At 40.9% G+C, this 23390-nt stretch overlaps 1 protein-coding gene across 1 annotated transcript; it reads right to left on the bottom strand.

The window, feature by feature from the left end:
- Positions 1-8846: 8846 nt before the first annotated feature.
- Positions 8847-9206, bottom strand: LOC150035346 (uncharacterized). Its single transcript, XM_090314759.1, has one exon. It carries the CDS (start codon positions 9204-9206, stop codon positions 8847-8849), a length of 360 nt encoding a protein of 119 aa, XP_090170885.1.
- Positions 9207-23390: the final 14184 nt, after the last annotated feature.

Raw genomic sequence — 23390 nt, 5'->3', positions numbered from 1 at the left:
GCATGTCTGTTCGTGCTTCCTGATCGTCATGGAGGACCCGTAAAGGCTTATGACCCTCTCATTCAATCACCGACTATCTTGCAGTGTCGTTTGTGCATCCTAATCGTCATGAGAGAGGCCCTGCAAAGCTTACAACTCTTCTATACTTTCACCCTAGGGAGGATCCCGATAAGGTCTACCTTGTAGCACTGTCCGCATATCCTGATCGTTATGGGAGGGGCCCTGCAAGGCTTACAACCCTCCCATGCTTTCACCCTAGGGAAGATCGCGATAAGGTTTACCTTGTAGCACCGTTTGCATATCCTGATCGTCATGGGAAGGGCCCTGTAAGGCTTACAACTCTCCCATGCTTTCACCCTAGGGAGGATCCCGATAAGATCTACCTTGTAGCACCATTCACATATTCTGATCTTCATGAGAGAGGGCCTGCAAGGCTTACAACTCTCACATGCTTTCACCCTAGGGAGGATCCCGATAAGGTCTACCTTGTAGCACCGTTCGCATATCTGATCATCATGGGAGGGGCCCTACAAGGCTTACAACTCTCCCATGATTTCACCCTAGGGAGGATCCTGATAAGGTCTGTAACATCCCAGTTGGTTGAAGCAGGTGTCCTTTCTAGGGCATATGGTATCCAAGGAAGGTGTCTCTGTGGATCCTGCAAAGGTGGAGGCAGTTACGGGTTGGGCTCGCCCAACCACGGTTAGTGAGGTGCGCAGTTTCCTGGGGTTAGCAGGCTACTACAGACGATTTGTAAAGAGCTTCTCTCGCATAGCCGCCTTATTAACTAAGTTGACCCGGAAGGGAGCAGCATTTGTTTGGTATAAGGCTTGTGAAAACATTTTCCAGGACCTCAAGCAGAGACTGGTTTCAGCCCCAGTTCTTTGGATCAGGTGGTTTCGTCATTTACAGTGATGCATCCAAGAAGGGGTTGGGGTGCGTATTGATGCAGCAGGGGAGAGTAGTTGCTTACGCTTCACGTCAGCTGAAGAAGCATGAACAGAACTATCCCACGCATGATTTGGAGTTAGCAGCGGTGATTTTTGCTCTCAAGATCTGGAGACATTACTTGTATGGAGAGAAGATACAAATCTTCACCGACCACAAGAGTTTAAAGTACTTTTTCACTCAGAAGGAGTTAAACATGAGGCAAAGAAGGTGGTTGGAACTAGTAAAGGATTATGACTGTGAAATTTTGTACCACCCGGGAAAAGCAAACGTAGTGGCAGATGCTTTAAGTAGAAAGGTGGCCCATTCAGTAGCTCTCGTTACCAGACAGGCTCACTTATACAGGGAATTGGAGAGGGCAGAGATTGCAATAGTTGTGGGAAAGGTCACAGCACAATTAGCACAGTTGTCGGTGCAACTAAGCCTAAGGCAGAAGATTATTGATGTGCAGCGAGACGACCCGTATCTGTAAGAGAGAGTTCGTAGAGTGGAGTCAGGCCAGGATAGCGAATTCTCAGTTTTAGTAGAAGGTGGCCTCCTTTATCAAGGGCGTATGTGTGTGCCAGCGATTAGTGACATTAAGGATGAGTTATTGTCAGAGGCTCATAGTTCCCTATTTTCGATTCACCCCGACAACACCAAGATGTATCAGGATCTGAAGCGTTACTATTGGTGGAATGATATGAAAAGAGAGGTTGCAGAGTTCGTCAATAAGTGTTTGGTGTGCTAGCAGGTAAAGGCCTCGAGGTAGAAGCCAGCAAGCTTGTTACAGCCATTGAATGTACCAGAATGGAAGTGGGAGCATGTGTCTATGGACTTCATCGTGAGGTTGCCTCGAACAGTCAAAGGTTTCACTGTGATATGGTTCGTTGTAGACAAACTTACAAAGTTAGCACATTTCATACCTAGAAAGCCCACCTTTTCAGTGAATAGTGGGTTTAGATATACATGAATGAGGTGGTAAGATTGCATGGAGCGCCCGTGTCCATTATGTCTGATAGAGACCCTCGTTTCATGTCTAACTTCTGGAAAAGTCTCCAGCAGCTTTGAGAACCCAGTTAGACTTCAGTACAACATTCCACCCTCAGACTGATGGGCAGAGAGAGAGATTGAATCAGATACTGGAAGATATGTTGCGTGCCTGTGCCATAGAGTTTTCAGGAAGCAGGGATGCTCACTTGCACTTAATGAAGTTTGCTTATAATAACAGCTACCAGTCCACTATTGGGATGTCACCCTTTGAGACCCTATATGGGAAGAGTTGGAGGTCCCCTGTGTGTTGGGATGAGGTAGGAGAGAGGAGATTGTTAGGACCTGAATTGGTGCAGAACACGAATGAGGCAATACAGAAGATCAGGGCTCGTATGCAGACAGTCCAGAGTGGACAGAAGAGCTACGCCGATGTAAGACGTAAGGACCTGGAATTTGAGACTGGGGTGAAAGTGTTCTTAAAGGTGGCACCCATGAAAGGTATTCTGAGGTTTGGCAGAAAGGGAAAGTTGAGTCCGAGATTCATTGGACCTTACAAGGTCCTGGAACGAGTTGGCCCTGTAGCTTACCGTTTGGTTTTGCCCTCAGCATTGTCTTCAGTTCATAATGTCTTCCATGTTTCGATGCTAAGGAAGTATGTGACAGACCCATCCCACGTAGTTGGCTACAAGCCCTTGCAGTTGAATGATAACTTGATCTACTAGGAGAAGCCCATAGAGATCCTTGCCAGAGAAGTAAAGATATTGCGCCGCCGGGAAATTGCTTTTGTGAAAGTCCTGTGGCAGAACCACCAGTTCAGAGAAGCCACCTGGGAGCGAGAGGATGAGATGAAGGCCCAGTACCCGGAGCTTTTTCAAGGATGAACGTTCAAGGACGAAAGTTCTTTGAGGGGAGAAGAATGTAACATCCCATACCTTTTTTTATTTATTTTTTATTAATAATGTAATCTTTCAGTAATTTTATTAGTTGGAAATTCAATAATTGTCCTTAGTCGGAGAGCATGTTTGGAATTTTGAATTTGAAGTATAAATGTAAAGATTTAAGTGTTGGCATGGAAATTACTCAAATTATTCAATTTTCAAATTCAATTTGAAAAATTTATGTCAGGAATTAATTTTTCTTTGGAAAAGGAAAGGAATTAAATAGTATAAAGTGGAATAAGGAAATGATTTAATTATAATTATACTATTTTCCTTTTTTTTATTATTATTATTATTATTACTATTATTATTATTATTTTAAAATAAAAAGAAGCACACCTACCCTTCTCCCTTACGCAAACCTCTCTCGCTCGAGCACCCCCCTCACTGCACGAGTCGACCGCTGCATCTGTACCCTTCCTTCGCCGCACGAGACGACCGTTGCACCTGCACTGTCCCTTCGCTGCACGAGTCGACCATCGCGCCTCCCTTCGCCGCACGAATCGGACCGCCGCCGCTCCCGTTTTGGACCACCGCCCCGTGTCGTTTCTGCCCAGGTCCGAGCCCAGCCACCGGATCTGCACGTCCGTCGCCCCGCTGTCGTCTGCCACCGCCGTCATCTTTGGGTTTCACTGGATCTGGCAGTTTTAGGTAAGCCCTTTGTGAAGTTTTGGGTGGAAGTTTGGGCCCCCATTAAGTTTGAAATGAAGGTTAACTTATTCGAATTATTTTTGGCCTTTGATTTGAATCTAGGAAACTGTTAGAGTGGCTGTCCAGCGGGTTCGAGATCGTTCGACAAGAGTTTTGGTAAGAGATATAGTCCTTATTGTTGGTTTGTGGGCACGCTTTGATTACTAAATTAAGTTTGACTTAACCCTTATATCTTTAAGGTTCTAAGTCGTCGTCCATTGGGAGTTAAAATTTGTTGGAAGGAGATTTTTGAGTGGTTGTTAATCGAGTTCCTTGGGTAAACTTTTGGGTATTGTGGTTGTGAATCTGAGATGTCGCAATTATTTTTGGACTGAAACTTAATGGTTGTATTCATATGTTAGGGTCATTTTTTCAAACCGCGGCCATCGTTTGGTTGTCTGAGTTTATCTTTGGAATTTCGATTAAGGTAAGTAATCTTACCACTGGGACTGTCCACAGGCTAGGCTTTAGTTGTATGCTAGCATGATGAGTGTATGTTATTGTAAATGTTAGCATGTTGATTGATAGTATGACCTGAATCAAAGTATGTTCTGGCACGAATTCTGATTTGTTTAAATATACACCTAGGCACTTGATTGTTAATATGAGGTGGTATGTATTTCCATATGTTGGTATCTGATCTGCTGGTGTTAAGGCCTACTTGTATGTTGTGAAACTATGATGTTAAGGTATACATGAATGTTGTAGAATATGTTGTTGAGGATTATGTGTATGGGGTAGAGCCATGGTATCGAGGATTACATGTATGTCATAGATTCGTACGGTGTTGATTTTTGAATATTGAGACTGTGTGAATGTTCTTACTGATTAGTTAGATGCTCACCAGTTTTGTGTTTCCTTCGGGATTCACTAGTTTTGTGTTTCCTTCGGAATTCACTAGTTTGTGTTTCCTTCGGGATTCACCAGTTTTGTGTTTCCTTTGGGATTCACCAGTTTGTGTTTCCTATGGGATTCACTAGAGGTAGTGGGCATACTTAACTACAGTAGGATATGACTCAGTCTCTTACCTGTTTCATGTGTATATGTGTCATAGGTGGGTATCTAAAGGACATAGATGCCTAGCCTGACCCTAGTGGTGGGGTTACTTACTGAGTATTTCATATTCATTCTTTCTTATGTTTATATTTCAGGTAAGAGTAAAGATGTACCGGCAATGGCGCAGCGGAATCCATGATCGTGCCACTGGTACTAGTTTTTACGCTTCCACATCATGAAATTTAGAGTCCTTATTTTTTTTCCTTAATGTTTAGTTTTACTGTTTGAAACTTATTATTAAGGATTGTTTCTTTTATATACTTTTAATAGTTTTTACGAATTATGGGTACCCTATTATTATTTTTAAAATTGCATTTAGTAAATGGCTTTTGAACTTCCCTTATCTATTTAGCATTTATTTCAACATAACGGAGCGTCGTTTTTAATCCTATGCATGCATTTATTTTAGTAACGGCCTAACGTAAGTCCTAGGGGTTCGAGTCATTATAAGGTCTACCTTGTAGCACCGTTCGCATATCTTGATCGTCATTGGAGGGGCCCTGTAAGGCTTACAACTCGCTCATGCTTTCACCCTAGGGAGGATTCCCATAAGGTCTACCTTGTAGTACTGTTAGCATAACTTGATCGTTATGAGAGGGGCCTTGCAAGGGTTACAACTCTCCCATGCATTCACTCTAGGGAGGATCCCGATAAGGTCTACCTTGTAGCACCGTTCGCATATCTTGATTGTCATGGGAGGGGCCCTGCAAGGCTTAATACTCTCCTATGCATTCACCCTAGGGAGGATCCCGGTAAGGTCTAACTTGTAGCAGTTCGCATATCTTGATTTTCATGGGAGCATCTCGATTGCCCTAGGAATAATCTGATTGTTTTTCTCTTCTTTTTCTTTTTTTTTTTTTTTTTGAACCCTATGGTTGAAGCTCATTCCCTTGTGACTTTTTTTTTTTTTTTTACAGAACAATGGCTTACTTCGCCGAGCACGTCTCATCTAATGAGAGGCACCTCGTGATTCTTAAAAATCGGAGTCGGCCCATGAAGAAAGGACTCAACCTTCCTGTGGCAAAATCGTTAGCCGGTCTTTTCGCTGATCGCTGGCCGAGTTTAAATGACAAACATGATCCTTTCCAAATTATCGATGGAAGTACCCATGATCTGAGGAGAGCGTGCATGGATCATGTGATCTTCTATTCATGAGGAAACCCCTAACCCAGATCGAGTGCTAACTCTCGGACGTCGCATAATTGAGGGTCAGGTCCACTAGAGCATTGGGACAAAAGTCCCTGAAGAATTCGGCTTCGTTGACTGTTACTGGAAGTGGCTTAAGGTTGTAGTAGGTCGAAACAAGCGATTCCTTCGTGACATTAATTGTCTTGACGTAGTGATGGCCTCCCTATACACATATGATATAGTTCGAGCTTTCTGTGAAGCCTGGTGCCCTTCAACCAACACTCTTCATACTACGGCGGGCGAAGCGTCAATTTCCTTATGGGACCTTTGGTTGTTCAGGGGCCTTCCGATCAAAGGAAGCTTTTACGAAGAAGTGATTCCCTCCCTCAAAGAGCTAACTGGTCATCGTGACAAAGAGAAGTATTTGCCGAAAATGTGTGAACACCTTTTTTGGGAGTATTTTTTTATAGTGTGCTCGCAGAGAGAAAAACGCATGACTCCTACGAAACATGATTCCTCAGTGTCTATCAACTCATGGATCTCTTTTTGGTTCTTGGGGGCTCGCAAATATGACAAGCTCATTACACGGAAGCAAAAGAAAGCCTCTCGGTCTCGGTCCATGCAAAATCCTGACGGTACGTAGATCACGTTTCGAGATTGGTCGAGCAGAGAGAACATGCTATTCGCGGAGCTAGAGGTAGGAGACGAGTTAAAGGACAAGATCTATCTGGCCGCCTTTTTATCCTGTTGGTTATGTCTTTTTGTATTTCCCCAGAAGGGAGGTTATCTTCGCCCCAGGGTCTTTAAAATGGCTTGCTTGATGGCTCACGGAACGTTTATAGTCTAGCTGTTCCAGTCCTGGCCAACATCTATTATGGCCTAGGGTTGTTCCTGCAGATGTTCGAGGTTCTAAGATGGCCCACTTTTCTGTCGAAGGTAGCTCGATTTACTTTAACGAGTACGAGGCACAGAAATTGATCCATAACGGCGCAAGTATTCAGTGGCATGTAAGCATTCACAACAAGAGCAGGCATGAACGCCTAACTGATTGTAGAGACCTGCCTCTCCCGAAGTCCAGTTATTTTTCCACCATGTAAACAAGTTACTTATCCTCCCAGTGTGGGGATGTCCGAATAATAGAGTCATATAATCCCTTTCGCTTCGGTCAATAATTTGGCTTCCATCAGGACATTTCGAATGATATAGGGGGAATAACTCCCGCCGTTACGCCAAAAAATGCTTTATATTACTAGAGAGCGTGTATGAGACAATGGCCCTCGTCTCAGGTATTCCTGCCGGCCTGTACATTGGATCCGCACACCCATGTTACCCCACGATTTAAGGATTGGTGGTTAATGAAGCACGGGAACTACTTTGAAGAGAATCGTCATCTGTTAGTGATCAATGCTATCCTTTCTCCAGCATCACCAAGACTACACAAAGGTAAAGGAACCAACCATGGAGGGAAGCAGCTTCGCCTGGCTGAAGAGGCGGCAATGATCGCATAAAAAAACGCGTCCAAACTGATTGAGAAGGACAGTAAAAGTAGTACTGGTGACCACTATTGGAAGCGATGCTCCAAAAAACACAGGGCATCAGATGCCAATTTTTTTTAGCAGGCTCAGAATGATCCGATGGCTCCTAACGCTCTCAACTCATTAGTACGTCATTTTTTTTGCACAGTTTACATTCAGTCTCCTTCTTTTTTTGTAGTCGCCTCTGAACCTTTCTTTCCAAGGACTTGAAGCATCATGAAGTAAAGAATCTTTAATGGGCCCTTTTGTCGTTGACTCAGTCGTTGAGGGAGTTGGTACCTCTGAAGCGCTTCTAGAGGATCCCGTGCCCAAGTCCTGTCAAGCGCGTGCTATCCCCAGATACGTCCCTCGTGTCAATGAGGCGGTGGTTGTTGGGAACATTGAAACATCAGATTTAGTAGCCAAGGAAACTAGTTACCCCTTGGCGCCTGTGGTAGGAAGGGTTCTCCAACCCGGAGAAGCGTCAAGGGTCTTGGCAAGTCTAAGCGACAGTAAGCTCCCGAGCGAGCAAATAGGGCACCACCTCCGACCGTTCCCGAGATTTCTGAATTTTGTGCTGCCACTATGGTTTCCGACATCCGACGTCATGCAGCCTCAGCCATGTGGGAGACTATGCACAAGAAGATCATGCGTACTTCTTTCGAGAAGGTTCTTAGTCTGGAGAAAGAAACGCATGAGATATTCTAAGCCATTTCCGACATTTATGGTGCAAACCTCCTTCATAAAACTTGTAGATGAGTACTTCCGAAACGTGGAGAAATATAATCAGTTTCAGTTATCATATTCCTCTTAGTTGACTCAGACAAGTTGGAAGGAGGCCAAATCTGATATGGAGAAGATACTGTACGATGAGAGTAGTGCTTTTGCTAAACGAAAAGCGTTCCTTGAACCGACTATCAGGCCTTACAAAAAGAAGAGAAATTGTTAGCCAAGTTGGAGATCATCAGGGTTGAACGGGCCGAAATATCGCAGTTGATTTTCGAGAGCGAAGGCCTTTTGACTCGGCATAAGCTTGAGGCCTCGAAGATGCGAGGGGTGATAAACGAGCTCGAGACCACCTCAATCCTTTCTGACAAGGACGTCAAAGCTTTGGGTGCCATAAGTCATGTGTTAAAAGCCATGCAACAGGAGCTGGGGAGCTACAACTTGGTACCCTGACTTGACGTGTTTTTTCCTATTGGACTGGGCGTTCCTCAGTAGGAAGTGGCGTTGGAGTTTTTTTTTTAAAAAAAAACTAATGGAGTCGACTATTGTAGCACTGAAGTCTCTTATATGAAAGTTTTTTTTTGTTATTTCCTCATTTAAAATTTTGCTTCTCCTATTTTCTTATCTCTCATTGGACTCATGTACATGCACATATATATATTTTTTTATCACGTGACTGAACTTAAATTCTTTTAAACTTCTTACGTACCCTTTATAATGATAGGGATTAAGTCATAACGTAGTTCGTACAAAGGTTTTTTTTTTATTTTTTATGTGTGATTGAACTTAAGTTTCTTTAAGTTGCCTACGTACCTTTTATAATGACAGGGATTAAGTCGTAATGTAGTTCGTACAATTTTTTTTTTAACATTTATTAAGTGTAAAACTTCTTGAGAAACTTGTCATTGATTGGGTCAATTCTTAGCCCATCTTGATCAACTATCTTGTACGCTCCGGTTGTGTAGACTTCTTTGACGACGTAGGGCCCATCCCATTTAGGAGTAAACTTATTCCATGTATGTCTTGTCGTGATAATTGGTCTCCTTACGGCGAGCACTAGATCACCGACTTGAAAGGACCGAGGCTTTACATGCTTATCGAAGGCTTTAGACATTCGCGTCTGGTGACATTCCAACGCTTGTTGAGCTTTTAATCGTTCTTCATCCAGTGCTTCCAACTCTTGGATCCGCAGTTTGGCGTTGTCCTCTATAGTCAGCCCTTCTTGTACCGCCATTCTTAGCGATGGAATTTCTCCTTCCAAAGGAAGGACAGCTTCTACCCCATAAACGAGAGAGTACGAGGTGACTCCTGTAGGGGTACAGTGAGTGGTGCGATAAGCTCACAACGCTTCACCGATCTTATCTTGCCAATCTCTCTTTGACTTGGAAACAATTTTCTTTAGCAAGTTGCACAATGTCTTGTTAAATGCCTCAGCCAACCTATTTGCGGCGGCGTTATACATGGATGACTTGTACTGTTTGAATTTGAATTTTTCACACAACCTGTCCATCAAATTGTTGGAGAATTGTCTCCCGTTATCCGTCACGATTCGATGGAGAATACCGTACCGATAAATGATATGAGTGCGGATAAAATCCACCACGTTTTTTTTCTTAACTTCCCTTAACGCGACAACCTCAGCCCATCTTGAGAAATAGTCAGTGGCTGCAAGGATGTAGGAGTGCCCTGTTGACGACTTAGGTGTTATAGGGCCGACCAGATCAAGCCCTCATGTTTCGAAAGGCCATGGAGCTATGGTCGGATGTTTAGGCTCGGGCGGTTGATGAATGAAATTCGCGTGATATTGAAAGGCTTCACATTTCTTTGCATAATCCATTGAGTCCTGTATCATTCCCAGCCAATAGTAACCCATTCTTTTCAACTGGAATTGTAGCTTTGGTCCAGCTTGATGCGTGTCGTATATGCCTGAGTGTTCTTCCTCCAAAGCCTTCGCTGAATCTTCTTTACTGAGGCATTGAAAGAAAGGTTCTTTAAGGGATCGACGGTATAGGACCCCTTTGTAGTAAATGAAATGCGTGGCCCTCCTGCGAACCTCGGTTTTACGACGGGGGTCATTCGGGAGCCTTCCATGCTCAAGATAATCTATGATGGGTTGCCGCCAGTCTTCCTCGTCAGTTAGGTAAACTGATATCGCATTCTTTTCCTCATATGTAGTCCCAACCGGAGGTACAACCCATCTCCGCCAAAGCGATATATTAAAGGGCACATTATCCAGGTCCGTTAAGGTAGTGGCTAGGTTTGCCAAGGCATCCGCTTTCTTGTTCTCCGACCTCGGGACATGTTCCAACGCTATGCTTTCGAACTTCTCCATCAACTAGCAAGCATAAGTGAAGTAGGGTTTCAAATCGTCATGTTTCACCTCGTACTGGCATAAGAGTTGATTGATTATCAACTTTGAGTCACCAAAGATTTCTATACAAGCTACTCCAATATCTAAGGCTATTTAGAGACCAATTATCAAGGCTTGGTATTCAGCGATGTTGTTTGAGCATAACTCGACAAGTGCGAAGCTATAAGGCAGCATGTGCTTTTCTGGCGAAATGAGGACGATACCTTCCCCCGCACCACTTTTTTGTGCTGCACCGTCAAAGAACATGACCCACAACCCTGAGGTTTTTGTGAAGAGAACTTCGTCATCGGGCAAATCTTCACTTTACTTCCAATCCGATGGAACTGGGTGATCTGCCAGGAAGTCAACCAATGTATGCCCTTTGACTGCCCTTTGCGGTACATAAACAATGTCGTACTGTTGAAGCATGATTGCCCAATTGGCTAAACGTCCTAAGATGATCGATCTGGACAGAACGTACTTGATGGGATCGATTTTCGCAATTAAAGGGACTGTGTGAAGGCCTGATGTAGTGCCTCAACTTATCTATGGGGAAAAAGAGCGCAAGACACGTCTTTTCTATAGGGGAATAATTGCTTTCGTCTCCATTCAGGTTCCTACTCAAGTAATAGAGAACGGGTTCTTTTCTCTTTTCTCTTTCTTGTGCCAATAGTGCCCCTAATGATCTCTCTTGCACTGCAATGTACAGTATCAACGGCTTGCCCGTTACTGGGGCTCCTAAGACAGGAGGGTTAATCAGGTACCTCTTTATGTTATCGAAAGCATTCTGGCAGGCCTCATCCCATTCGAATTTCTCTCCCTTTCTCATCAGTCTTTGAAAGGGTTGACACTGCCCTGCCAGGTTAGAAATAAACCTTCGGATGTAGGCCAGACGTCCTTGCAAACTTCTCAACTCATGTAGATTCCTTAGCCTTGGCATCTTCTGGATGGCATCGATCTTGGATTGGTATATCTCTACCCTTGATGTCTCACAACGAAGCCCAGAAACTTTCCTGAAGTTATGCCGAACGCGCATTTGAGGGGGTTTATCTTTAACTGGCACTTTTGCAGGAGTTCGAACACGGTTCTTAGATCTTTCAAATGGTCTTGTCGTCGCTTGGTCTTGACCCCAAGGTAATCCACATAGCACTCCACGTGTTTGTGCAACATATCGCCAAACACCTTCTACATGGCACATTGATAAGTCTCGTTGGTGTTCTTCAACCCGAAGGGCATTACCTTGTAACAATATATCCTTTTTGGGGTTCAAAATGCCGTCATTTCCTCCTCTGTGAGGGCCATTCTTATCTGGTTATACCCAGAAGATCCGCCCATGAAGGATAAGGCCTCATGTCCCATTGTCACATCGACCATGATCTCTGTGATGGGCAATGGAATATCGTCTTTTGGGCATGCGCTATTTAGGTCACGAAAATCTACACAAACACGAAGTTGTCCATTCTTTTTTCTAATCGGGACAATGTTGGCTATCCATGTTCGATATTTAACTTCGCGAATGAACCCAGCCTCAATCAGCTTATTGACCTCAACCTCAATCTGGGGAATAAGTTCTGGCCAAAAGCGTCGTTGAGCCTGCTTAACGGGTCGACACCCCTGTTTGATCGCAAGATGATGGATTACTACTTTTGGATATAGTCCTGGCATCTCTTTGTATGACCAAGCGAAAACATCCCTGTATTCGGTGAGCAAGCTCATGTATTCGTCCTCTTTCCCTTCCGAGAGGGATGCACTGATGAAAGTCGGACGCGGTTCTTCTACAGTGCCCAAATTCACATCTTTTAGCTCATCTACCGTGGATTGACCAATATCCTCTAGACCTTGCGGAGTGTCCTCCACTTTCTCTTCGGTCATACCCTCTTTGGATTCTTTGGTGATGGGGATGTGGTGGCACAAAGACTTGCCTTCCTCCTACTCTAAATTTCCATTATGAGAATTGGTGAAAACGACGTCGCGCCTCTTTACTTTGAGCAAGCCCTCACTTGTGTTTAGAGTAACAAAGGTCTTTCTCTTTATGCGTGAGGGGACGGTACTATGGATTTCTCCATCACTTCTTGCCTCTCCTGATGGCTTCTGACCCGTTCACCCTTCAGCATTTTTAAGGTCGATTCGTCGCCAGATGGACGCTCGGGGTATCGGCCCCCTCTTTCTTATAGTCATTTCGGGGGCATCAGCGTAGGCTTTTCCCTTCCTCTTTGTCTCACTAGGGACATATTGGTCGAGGGGATCTTCATCCCTCTCGTGCTTTAGGCGATAAAAAATGGGAGTGTGGGGTTTTCTTTCACTCTTCTTTGGAACTGCGCCTAGTCTTTCAAAGGTTGCGGTCACACCACCACCGACAATTAACAGATGATTTCCTCATTTCCTTCATTCGGCAGAGTTAACCTTCAAAAGACTGAGCGTCGAGTAGCTCTGAGAATAGTATGTGGGCTTCCTCTTTCTGCTTCTGCCATGCTTAATCTTTCAAAGACCAAGGCGCGTGCGGCAGATAGTCTAATACGGTCGAAAGTTGAGGCTCTTTTATCTTGTATCATCGACTTCTTCTACAGTGATATGATTGTTGTTGTCCACTTTTCCCTTCGCCTTTCTGATTATGCGGATTGGCTCTGACGACTCATATCCGAGTCCTACCCTCGACGTGGGTATAACGTGTTCTTCTTGCAAAAGTTTCTTTTGGGTCGGAGAGAATCGGGGTTGCTCATAAATCTTCAAACTCTTGAATTCAGTGTGAGTTGTGAAGTCGTAGCCCACCTTCGCCAACAGCTTGTAAGCCTTGGGATCGAATCCGCCCTCAGTTTGCCTCTCGGCAGCTTTAACCCGGTCACTTCTGCCTCTGGCTTGTGAACTTCATGCTTCGTTATCGGCGTGAGGGGTGTGATGAAACTCACCTTTAGAATTTCTATGTCACCGACCTGTATACCTTTTGAGTATTCCATAAAAGGTGACTCACCTTTTTTTCGTCTCGACAAAGAAACATAGTGCAGAATCGGAGGTCTTGAGGCTTTTTCGCCCCTCACCACGGGTGTTTCTTCAACCCCGAGGGATATTCTACTCTCATTTGGGTTGGAGGCTTGTACCTTGCTACCTGCCCTTTTCTCTATGTCTATTGGCGACCTCGAATGGGATCCACCTACTCTCTTTGCCAGCAAGATTTCTGCCGACATAGTCTCACCAGAATTCTCACTCTTTTTATGCAAAACTTTGCATCTACGAAGTGAGACTCAACCTCAGAAAATGGATTAGAATCTGTTTCAACCTTCTTAATCCCATCTTGGTAAAACTTGAAACACTGATGTAATGTCGATGTAATCACACCATTCCCATGAATCCAAGGGCGTCCCAATAATTGTAGGTGGTCTTTGAGTCTATCACATGAAACAACGCGTCAGCCTTCAGATTGTCAATGAGGAGCTCCAAACGTATCATGCCTATCGTCTTTTGGCTACCTTGATTGAAACCCTGAATTACTAATTTTCTGTTTGATAACTCTTCCATGAGTATGGCCAATTGTTTCATAGTCGTCTTAGGCATTATATTGATGGCGGATCCATTGTCGATGAGGATTCGACCCACTCTCTGTTCTCGAATGTATCTAGAGACGTACAAAGGCCTATTATGAAATTTGGATCCCAGTAGCAGATCTTCGTCTGAGAAGCCTATGGATGTGCAACACGCGGCATAAGCACGTGTTGCGGAGGTCGATGCACCAAAGGCGGTGGATTCTAATAGTGCCTCGATGAGGGGTTGTCTTAGCTTCTCGCGAGAGTGAAAGCAGGTCGTATATGTTGAATGGTGACGAACCCTTTGGTTCTCCTGTCGACTTTAATGGGCCTAGAATGGTGTCTTCTTCCTCCCTGACACTGACAACATGACATGCAACAGCCTCTGGTATCTCCTCTGAACCCCAATTGCAGAAGTTCTTCGGGAGGAAATCTGCTAACGTCATCTGTCGTCTAAGACGAGGAACATCTTCATCTTTCTCGTCAACAGCCTTGGGCCTCCAAGCCTTTTTTCTACCATTCCTTTTTTGTGTCTTGCTCCCACTCTTGTACCTTTTATGAGAGCGTAGCTCTTTTTGGGTAGAGTTTAGTCTTTCCGTCTTACGGTGCGCCATAAAGATCCAGTCTTCGTTATCGTCATCGTTGGCGCTCTCTCTTCTGTTTTAAGGATCTGTAGTTTGGACCTCCTGCTGAAACTGCACTACCACAAGTTCGAAGGTCCCAAACTGGACCGAACTCTCCCTTTCTTCATAATATATGATTGGTGTCGCCACGCTTGGAGTTACCATCACCGCAACATGATTTATTTGGACCACCTCGTCTAGATCTAGCTCTATTTTCCTCTCACGGGCCAATTTGAGGATTAATTCCTTTAGTACAAAACATTTTTCGATTAGGTGGCTAACGACTCTGTAATACTTGCAGTAGTTGGGATCATCTACTTTGCTGGCCTGTTCTGGTTGTTTACATTCTGGTAGCTGGATAAGGTGGTTCTCTAGTAGTTGCTCAAGCATATCCGCAACGTCAGAGTCGGGGAACGGGTAGACTTTTTCCTGTCGCTCCTTCAAGGTTAGGTGACGTCTTTCGCCTCCTTCATCTTTCTTTTCTGCCTCTTTCATCTTTCTTTTCTATCTTCTTTTCTTTTCCTTTCGAGGAGAACTTCAACGGGGTCGTATTAATGACCATTGATTTCTTTGTGGCACCTTTCACAATTTTCTCGGTGCCTTCACCTCTTTCTTGTCTTTCTTTGGTTCGTGGCTCAAGAAGTCCCTCGTTCCCTTGTTGACGATACTTAGCTCCATGTCATGAGGGTGGGTCGCCAATTCTTCAAAGGTACGGGGCTTTATTCCCTGCAGGATATAGAGAAGTTCCCAATGCATACCCTGCGTGCACATTTCTACAGCAGATAATTCGGTGAGTCGATCTTTGTAATTCAGACTCAAAGCTCTCCATCAGTTGATATAGTTGACGACCGGCTCCCCTTTCTGTTGTTTGGTCTGTGTCAGCTCCATCATGTTGACGATGCGCCTAGTGCTGTAGAAGCGATTCAAGAATTCTTTTTCAAGTTACTCCCAGCTGTCAATCACCTCAGACTCTAAGTCTGTGTACCAGTCATAGACGTTTCCTTTGAGGGTTCTGACGAACTGCTTGACTAGTAGATCTCTCCTTGTTCCCTCATTTTCACATGTTTCTACGAACTTGGCGATATGTTGCTTTGGGTTGCCCTTTCCATCGAATTGCCGAAACTTTGAGGGTTGATACCCTACAGGCATTCTCAGATTGTCGATCCTCTGGGTGTATGGCTTGGAATACATGAAGGAAGTTTGAGCCGGCCCTCCATATTGAGCTCTTATGGTGGTCATGATCATGTCTTGCAGTTGTTGGACCGACAGAGAGGCCACCGAGTCTGACTGTTGCTATTGGTTTTCTTGCAACATGGTCTTCCCCTTGTCAGTTGCTTTGACCGTAGGTGCTTGGCTTGATTCAGCAGCCTCTCGAGACTACATTTGTTCTCTTAGGGCAGCGATCTCATGGTCTCGCTCCTCGACAGCTTTCATCAGAAAATTAATCTACCTTTCCATTTCTGCCATGGCCGCTTCTACCGTCACATCTGCCATCATGACAGAAATCACCTCTAGTGGTGAATCTCTTTTTGGCTTGCTGGAGGCGAAAATAGAGTTGTCAAATAGGGGGTTTTCCTTGATGACAATCCCCCTTTGTGGGGATTCCATCATTTGCCTCAAGATGTTGTGGGCGATGAGAGAGCTCTGGTCTTGCTCTTGCATGACTTCTCTTGAGCGGCTGCGATTGACATGTCCCATGTATGAATCGTTTGTGGAGGAAGCCTTGGATGTCATCTTCTTAGGTGTCATTCGCATTGTTTGGATGCTGAGAGAAAGATAAAAGGTAGAGAGGTCCCACTGGGCGTGCCAATTTGTTCACACGATGTTTCCTGAGAAATGCGTTTCGTGGAGTTGAACTTGAGTTGGTGTTGATATTGAAGTTGATTTGATGCGATGTGGTTCGATCTCTAATACTTGATCCCCTGATTCTCTCTCAGTTGGGTGAATGTGCTTGACTTGAAGAAGAAAAGCACCAAACGTTCTTGAAGTAGAAGTCTTGGAGGAGTGTTTGTGTCTTCAAGGGGCTTCTGTCTTCTAGGAGTGCAGCTTCAGGTGTCTTAGGAGTCTTCTGCTTATTGAAGAATTCTCTGGGCTCTCTGAATGTAGAAAATCCTCCTCTGAAATAAGAAGAGTGCCTCTATTTATAGGGCTCTCTGATGGGCTTCATGGACTTGTACTTGGTTGGTCCATGAGCATGACCTTTGGGCCCAATTAATTGGATTTAGGCCTGTTTTGACATTTGGGTCAAATTCAACCTATTTTTGGGCTTAGTTGAACTTTGACTCAAATAATAATATCAAATTGGGCCAAATTAATCTTATTTGATTCAACGGTCATGATAAAACCACGTGGTGTCACTGAAATTTGTCTTCATCTTCAATTTGGGACATATGTCAATTTCTAATTGGACCCAAATTTAATGATTTAAAATTTCGTCATTAATTTAGTAAATGACATGGCAACTTGTGATTAGTCCAAAATTTCTCATTCAACACCAACCATATCAAAACACATCATCAGTTCATAATAACATGATGCATAATTATGCATAATAGTAATAAATCAAGGATCATGCTAGCACACAAGAAAACATATCTCAATAAGTAGAATTCTACTAACTTAGGCTACGAAGCACAAACACATATACGGCTACACGATACGGATACGATCGGTTACGATGATTCGTCAATTTCTAAAAAACTAAGATACAGATATGTCTAAGGATGCGTCATTTTTTAATATATATATATTTCTAAAAAAACGAGGATACTGATACGTTGAAGATGCATTTTTTTCTTTTAAAAAATATAAGATATAGATAAATTTAGCATACAAGTTAATAACAATAGCACAAAATAAAATACAAATACTGAAATATAATACAAAAAAAGCAACATCTAAGATGTTGAAGTACAATAGTTAATAAAATGCAATAGAAAAGTGACTCGTATTGCAAAGAAGAAAAATAAGAAGATTAGAGGGAGAAGTATGAAGATAAACGAATAACTTATTGTTGAAGATATCCAAATGATTTATATTTTGGTGAACTTTGTGGGGGAATCAAATGTGGAGATGAAAATTGGATGTAACTAGGGTTTGGTTCGTTATTTTTCTTTTTCTTTTAGTTTTGGACTTGAGTAGTGAGCTTTTTAAATAGGTTGCCTAATTTTAGATTGGGAAAGATTAGATGAGTTACTTGTCTTTTTTCTTAAAAAAAATAAGTACACATAGAAATAGATACGTCAAATTGCGTGTCAGATACGTATCTAGGAAGTATCTGGAAGTATAGATACGTCAAATCGTGTGTCTAATACTGATTCTATGCCTCACATGAATTATTTGTGCTTCATAGAACCTAGGAGTTTTAAAAGTGCTTCTCAAACGATCAAGAGACTCCTGAAATATTAACATTCAAGTTCTAAGGTTAGAACCTAGTTCGAAACCTTATTTGAAACTGAAGTGAATAAAAAGAACCTTTGATGTCTAGGGTAACATTTGAGAAGAACCTTAATCCCCAAAATTTATCCAACATTCATAACATTTCGACCTAAGTTCAAGAGACTAATAAATGATTAAGAGACTAGTATCTCACCTTAGGCATGAAACCAAAACAGAAAAATGTTTGATGCAACTGTAAAGGAAATATAGAAGCAAGAATAAAAAGAACCTTGATCCCCAAAATCATGAATGTCAGATGATATTTTCATAAGAATACCAAATTGTCTAACTTTGATTCCACATGAATGAAAAAATATAATCCAAAATAGACCAAAGAGATTGTAAGATACCTAATCATATTTTCACAAAATTACCAACTTGTTTAACTTTGATTCTACATGAGTGGCAAAATATAATCCAAAATAGACCAAAGAGATTATAAGAGTACCAACTTGTTTAACTCTGATTCAGTCCTGTCATAACACAAACATATTTCCACAACACTAACAATTGCCATATAATAATCACAAATAAGCAAAAGTTATGATTCACAGTTGATATATTAAGATGGAAGTTGCAAGAACCAAGGAAAACATATATAATAGAAGTTGCAAAAACTAACAAAAGATATATACACACAATATCGTGAGCTTCAAATATCAAATATCACACAATACTAGACATTTTCTATCCTTGAAAAACTGTAGCAACCAAAATCAAATAAATAAAATGTCATCAACATAATAAGAAAAATAAATTAAAATATTCAGAATTCACAGAGAAATAATATAGGACACAATTAACTAATTTGAGCCAAAAAATTCCAAAAACTTACAACTAAACAATCTTTCATTCTAAATTTTATTCACTAATTTAAAGTAAATTTTTTTTTCAAAAACTTACTGGTTTCACTCAAAATTCCAGTAGGATGTGACAAGATCTGACAAGATGTTGGTGAATATGTTCAGATCGGGTGAGTCGAGCTGCACGACAGTCAAATCCGGCAAGATGGAGCTTCACTTCCATCAGATCCATGGTCGAGAGAAACAAACAGAGGATATTCAAGAATCTCTAAGAAAAACCATAAAAACTTCCAAAATCTTACCCAACAAACTCCGCACGAGAGGCGCTAGATTCCAATGGCTATATCTAGCATGTGGGCTACAGATTGATGAGAGTGAGAGAGAGAAGAAGAGAGATCGGGAGATCAATAGTGCGAATCTACTGATGTGTAGGTTAGAGAGAGCTCGATGGGGGAGAGAGAAGGCTCACCAACGATGCTAGGCTATGGACGTTAGGAAGTGGACTATAAGGAAACAAAACCAAAACCATTTAAGTCTAAGATAATAGTGTTGCTAACCTCTCCAGCATAATGGCGAACACGAATAGAGTGATGAACCACAACGAACAAGAAAATTGCAACAAACAACAATGAACGAGAAACCCACAACGAACAAAGTGACATCGGATCGACCTACACATGAACAAGAGAACAACGCTGGCGACTCGATCTTCCTACACGCGAAAGGACAACGACAAGGGCTTGGAAGGTGAGGTCAAAGGCCAACAAGAGGGTTTGGAGAAGAGAGGTGAGAAAGAAGAGAAAAGAAAATTGTGAAAGAGAGAGGATATTTTACAAAAAAAAAAAAAAAAGTATCTATAATGTCGGTTTAAAACCGACATTAAAGATTTCACTTTTTTTTAAAAAAAATCGACATTATACATCTGTTTTTTATTTTTCCAATCGACATAAAAAGTCAAATTTCTTATAGTGTAAAGATTTTATATCTATTTTTGCGACAGAAAAGAAATATTAATTTAACAACAGAGGAAGAGAATAAAAAATGAAAAATCTTAAAATGTTAAATATATAATGAACATGCAACAATAAAAACAACCATTATTATAAAATGAAATACCTATGCTGAAAATCCAATAAAAAGGAAGATACTGAGTTTTATTTATTCGTTATAAATAAAGAAATAAATAATCAATATGCAACAACAATAACAACAATTATTATTCAGTTTTATTGTTTACCATACTTTTCAGTATGGTAAATGGATTTTGGCTCAAATTTCCTCTTCTATTTATTTATGCATTCTCTTTATTTAGAGTGGTGATAAAGAAAAGAGTAATATTTGGATCCATGCATCTCTTTCAATAATAAAATAAAATAAAAATTTTTTAAAAAGAAAACTTTTCACGTGGTAATTTCTAATTAAACATTTAGATGAACTACACTAAGATGCAGCTGAATCCAATTATTTTTCTTAAAAAATGGTTAATTTAAAGGGAAATTATTTCAAATAGTAAAACCGTTGAAAATATTTATAAGATATAACAAAATTTCAAAACTATCAATGATAGACGCTAATAAATATTGATAGACTCCTATCAATGTCAATCAATGTACACTGACTATCAGTATCTCTCATTGATAGTTATGAAATTTTGCTATATTTTGTAAATATTTTAGTTCATTTTTTTTATATTTGAATACAACTCTAATTTAAAATTAGTTTTTACAATTAAGAAAAAAAAATTAATTTGCATAATTCAATTTCAAATACTCTCATAGTTTGATAAAAGACTAGACATATTTTCTTGAAGAAAAAACGCACTCTAGACGGAAGAAAATAAATTAATAATATAACCATTACACATTGTTATCCTTGGCAAATTTCCGGCAAAGAAATACTAGGGTTTTAGTTCACTAATTTTATTTTTTCAAAGAGAGTTTTAGATATAGTAGTAAATTTTTATCGACATGTTGATATGTCCATCGATACTTTACGTTTCTATAGATTCGATATCGACATGAAAGGTGAATCGATATTTCCATTATATCGTAAACAATCCCCGAAAACATAGTAATTAAACCACAAATGGGTTGTTTGGGTGCTGAGTTGAGATAAGATGTCTAAAGTTCATATGTTGTGTAGTTCATATATTTGTGGAGTTTATATGTCTGTGTTTAGAGTGCAGAGTAGGGTTGGCAACAGGGCGGGGCAGGGTTGAGAATGCACTCTCCATCCCTGTCCCCATGGGGATTTATAATCCCGGTTCCCACTCCATTCCCCGTTTTGAGGAGTCGGGGTCGGGGTCGGGGCCTGGAATCCCCGTTCGAGGATTAGGTCCCCACGTAAAAAAAAATTCCGTTTATATTTTATATTTTTAATTATTTAAAAAAATAAATTTTGGTATTTATATTCAAATTTTAAATATTTAATATAACAAAGTAGTATTATTATTATTTTATTATTTAACTTAATAATTAAAAACATTTTAGATTTAATAAAAAGTTTAAGATAATTATATTATGAAATAAATTTTAAAAAAAAGTTAAAAAAAAAAGATTTAAAAGCTACTGTTGTTGTTATCATTATTATTATTATAGATTATTATTAAAATTATTAAAAAAATATTCAGGGCGGGGTCGAGGACGGGGCGAGGATACCGTCTCCTTCCCTGCCCCGTCCCCAGTTGGGGACCTATTTTTTATCCTCGATTTGACCCCCATCCCCGGTCAAACCGGGGATTTCCAGGGCGGGGACCTGACCCCCGGGGATTTTTGCCAACCCTAGTGTAGAGTTGTTTAGTATAAGTTCATATGTCTGTGTTTTGGGTGCAGAGTTGAGTTCATATATCTGGGCATCTAATGCAGTTTTTTGAACTCTAAATAATATGCTTTTATGATTACTATTTTTGTTTTGAAACTTTTTTATTCAATAATTCTACCCATCTTTGTTTGAACAAAATATGGACCTTAATTTTTTTCTTTTAATTTTTTAGAACTTTTCTTTATTTCTTTCTTTTTTGGGCAATGAACATCAATTAACCCATTACACTTCTTATAGAAGTATGGTTGAATAAAATGAGAAACTAAAGTAAAACCAAAATTTTCAAGCTAATTTTCTCTACGAATTTCATTATCATCATCATCATCTTCTTCTTCCTATCGTTGCTCTATATTTTTACTATGTCATGTATCTTTTTAATTAAATCTCCTCTATCATCGTAACAGCCAATGAAATGTCACCACATTTTTTTGACAGTTTCACTTTCATTTCCTTTAAATTTGGAGGATCGTCATAGAACAAATCTCTATTTTTCATTAATTCTTACTAGACAATGTTTCGGGATTTTTTTTCATTTTATGATTTTTTTTGTTATATGTTGCATACGTTTCAACTACATACATATTTTTTGTCTAAATATTCTTAATACTCATTTGATATGTAAATTCATCACGTATAGATATTACACTTAATGTAGACAAAATAATATATTTTTTTTATATATAATCAACAACCCTACTACATACTTTAAAAGTCATCGGTCTTATAATAGTCAAAAGTGGTTGTCGAAGTTGATTATCGAAGATGATTTTTGTTGGAGTTTGTAGCTGGAGGTGATTTTCGGAGCTTGAAGTTGGTCACATGAAGGTGTATTGGAGTTGGTTGTCGAAGTTTGTCATTAAGGGTGGTTTTCGAATCCCGGAGTTGGTCGGACGAAAGTAGTCATCGAAGTTGATCATTGAATATGATTTTAGCTGGAGATTGTAGTCGGAGGTGGCTGTCGGAGCCCAAAGTTAGTCGCATGAAGGTGGTATTAAAGTTAGTTGTCGGAGTTTTGTTGTCGAAGGTGGTTGTCGAAGTTGCTCGCTCAAAGGTGATCATCGAAGGTGATTTTCATCGGAGTTTGTAGTTGTAGGTGGTTGTCGGAGCCTATGAAGGTAGTTATCGGAGTTGGTCATCAGAGTTTGTTGTTCGAGCCAATTGGTAGTCGAAGTTGGTAGTACGAAGGTGGTCATCGGAGTTGGGCCACTGGAGGTGGTTGAGGCCATAATTGGTTTGTCGGAGTTGGTCGCGCAAAGTTTTTCGAAACTTGGAGTTGGTCACCGGAGCTGTCATTGGAGGTGGTTATCGGAGTCCGGATTTCATCGCCAAAAATTTTCATCGGAGGTGGTTGTCGGAGCCGGATTTGGTCGCCATAGTTGCCATCGAAGGTGGTTATCAGAGTCTAGGGTTAGTTGCCGAAGTTGTCCTTGGAGGTGGTACTCAAAGCCCAGAGTTAGTTGTCAGAGTGTGACAGTGGGCAATGGGTGGAGTCAGAACATGAGAAGAATGGAGAGTTGGGGTGAGTTGGTAAAATATACCAATTCAACTCCACAATAATGAGTTGATATATTATACGAACTCAACTCAACTCATGTTGGTGAGCCGAACACCCAAAAATATCACTAATGTAAATATAATATAAATAATAGACATCTTAACTTATTTGAAAATCATAAACTATTTAGTTATTAATTAATTTTTTTTATTTTTATAACTTTTAGAAATATCCATCAAAATCAATTTTTTACAGATATTTTTATTAAAAATTTCATAAAATTAAGACTTTAATATTTTGTTGACATCCATATGTTAAAGAGGTTGGTTTTTTTCTTATATGAAATGTTTAAGGCTGGTTTTTAATTTTCT

Source organism: Benincasa hispida, chromosome 6 (assembly GCF_027475165.1).
Source record: "Benincasa hispida cultivar pf3 chromosome 6, pf3_genome.v1.1, whole genome shotgun sequence".
In the NCBI taxonomy this organism is placed as follows: domain Eukaryota; kingdom Viridiplantae; phylum Streptophyta; class Magnoliopsida; order Cucurbitales; family Cucurbitaceae; genus Benincasa; species Benincasa hispida.
This window is presented reverse-complemented; position numbering and strand designations above follow the sequence as displayed.

Bases quoted from the DNA above. Each gene is read 5' to 3' on its own strand.
- LOC150035346 (XM_090314759.1), bottom strand. From the start codon at position 9,206: ATGGCGGTACAAGAAGGGCTGACTATAGAGGACAACGCCAAACTGCGG.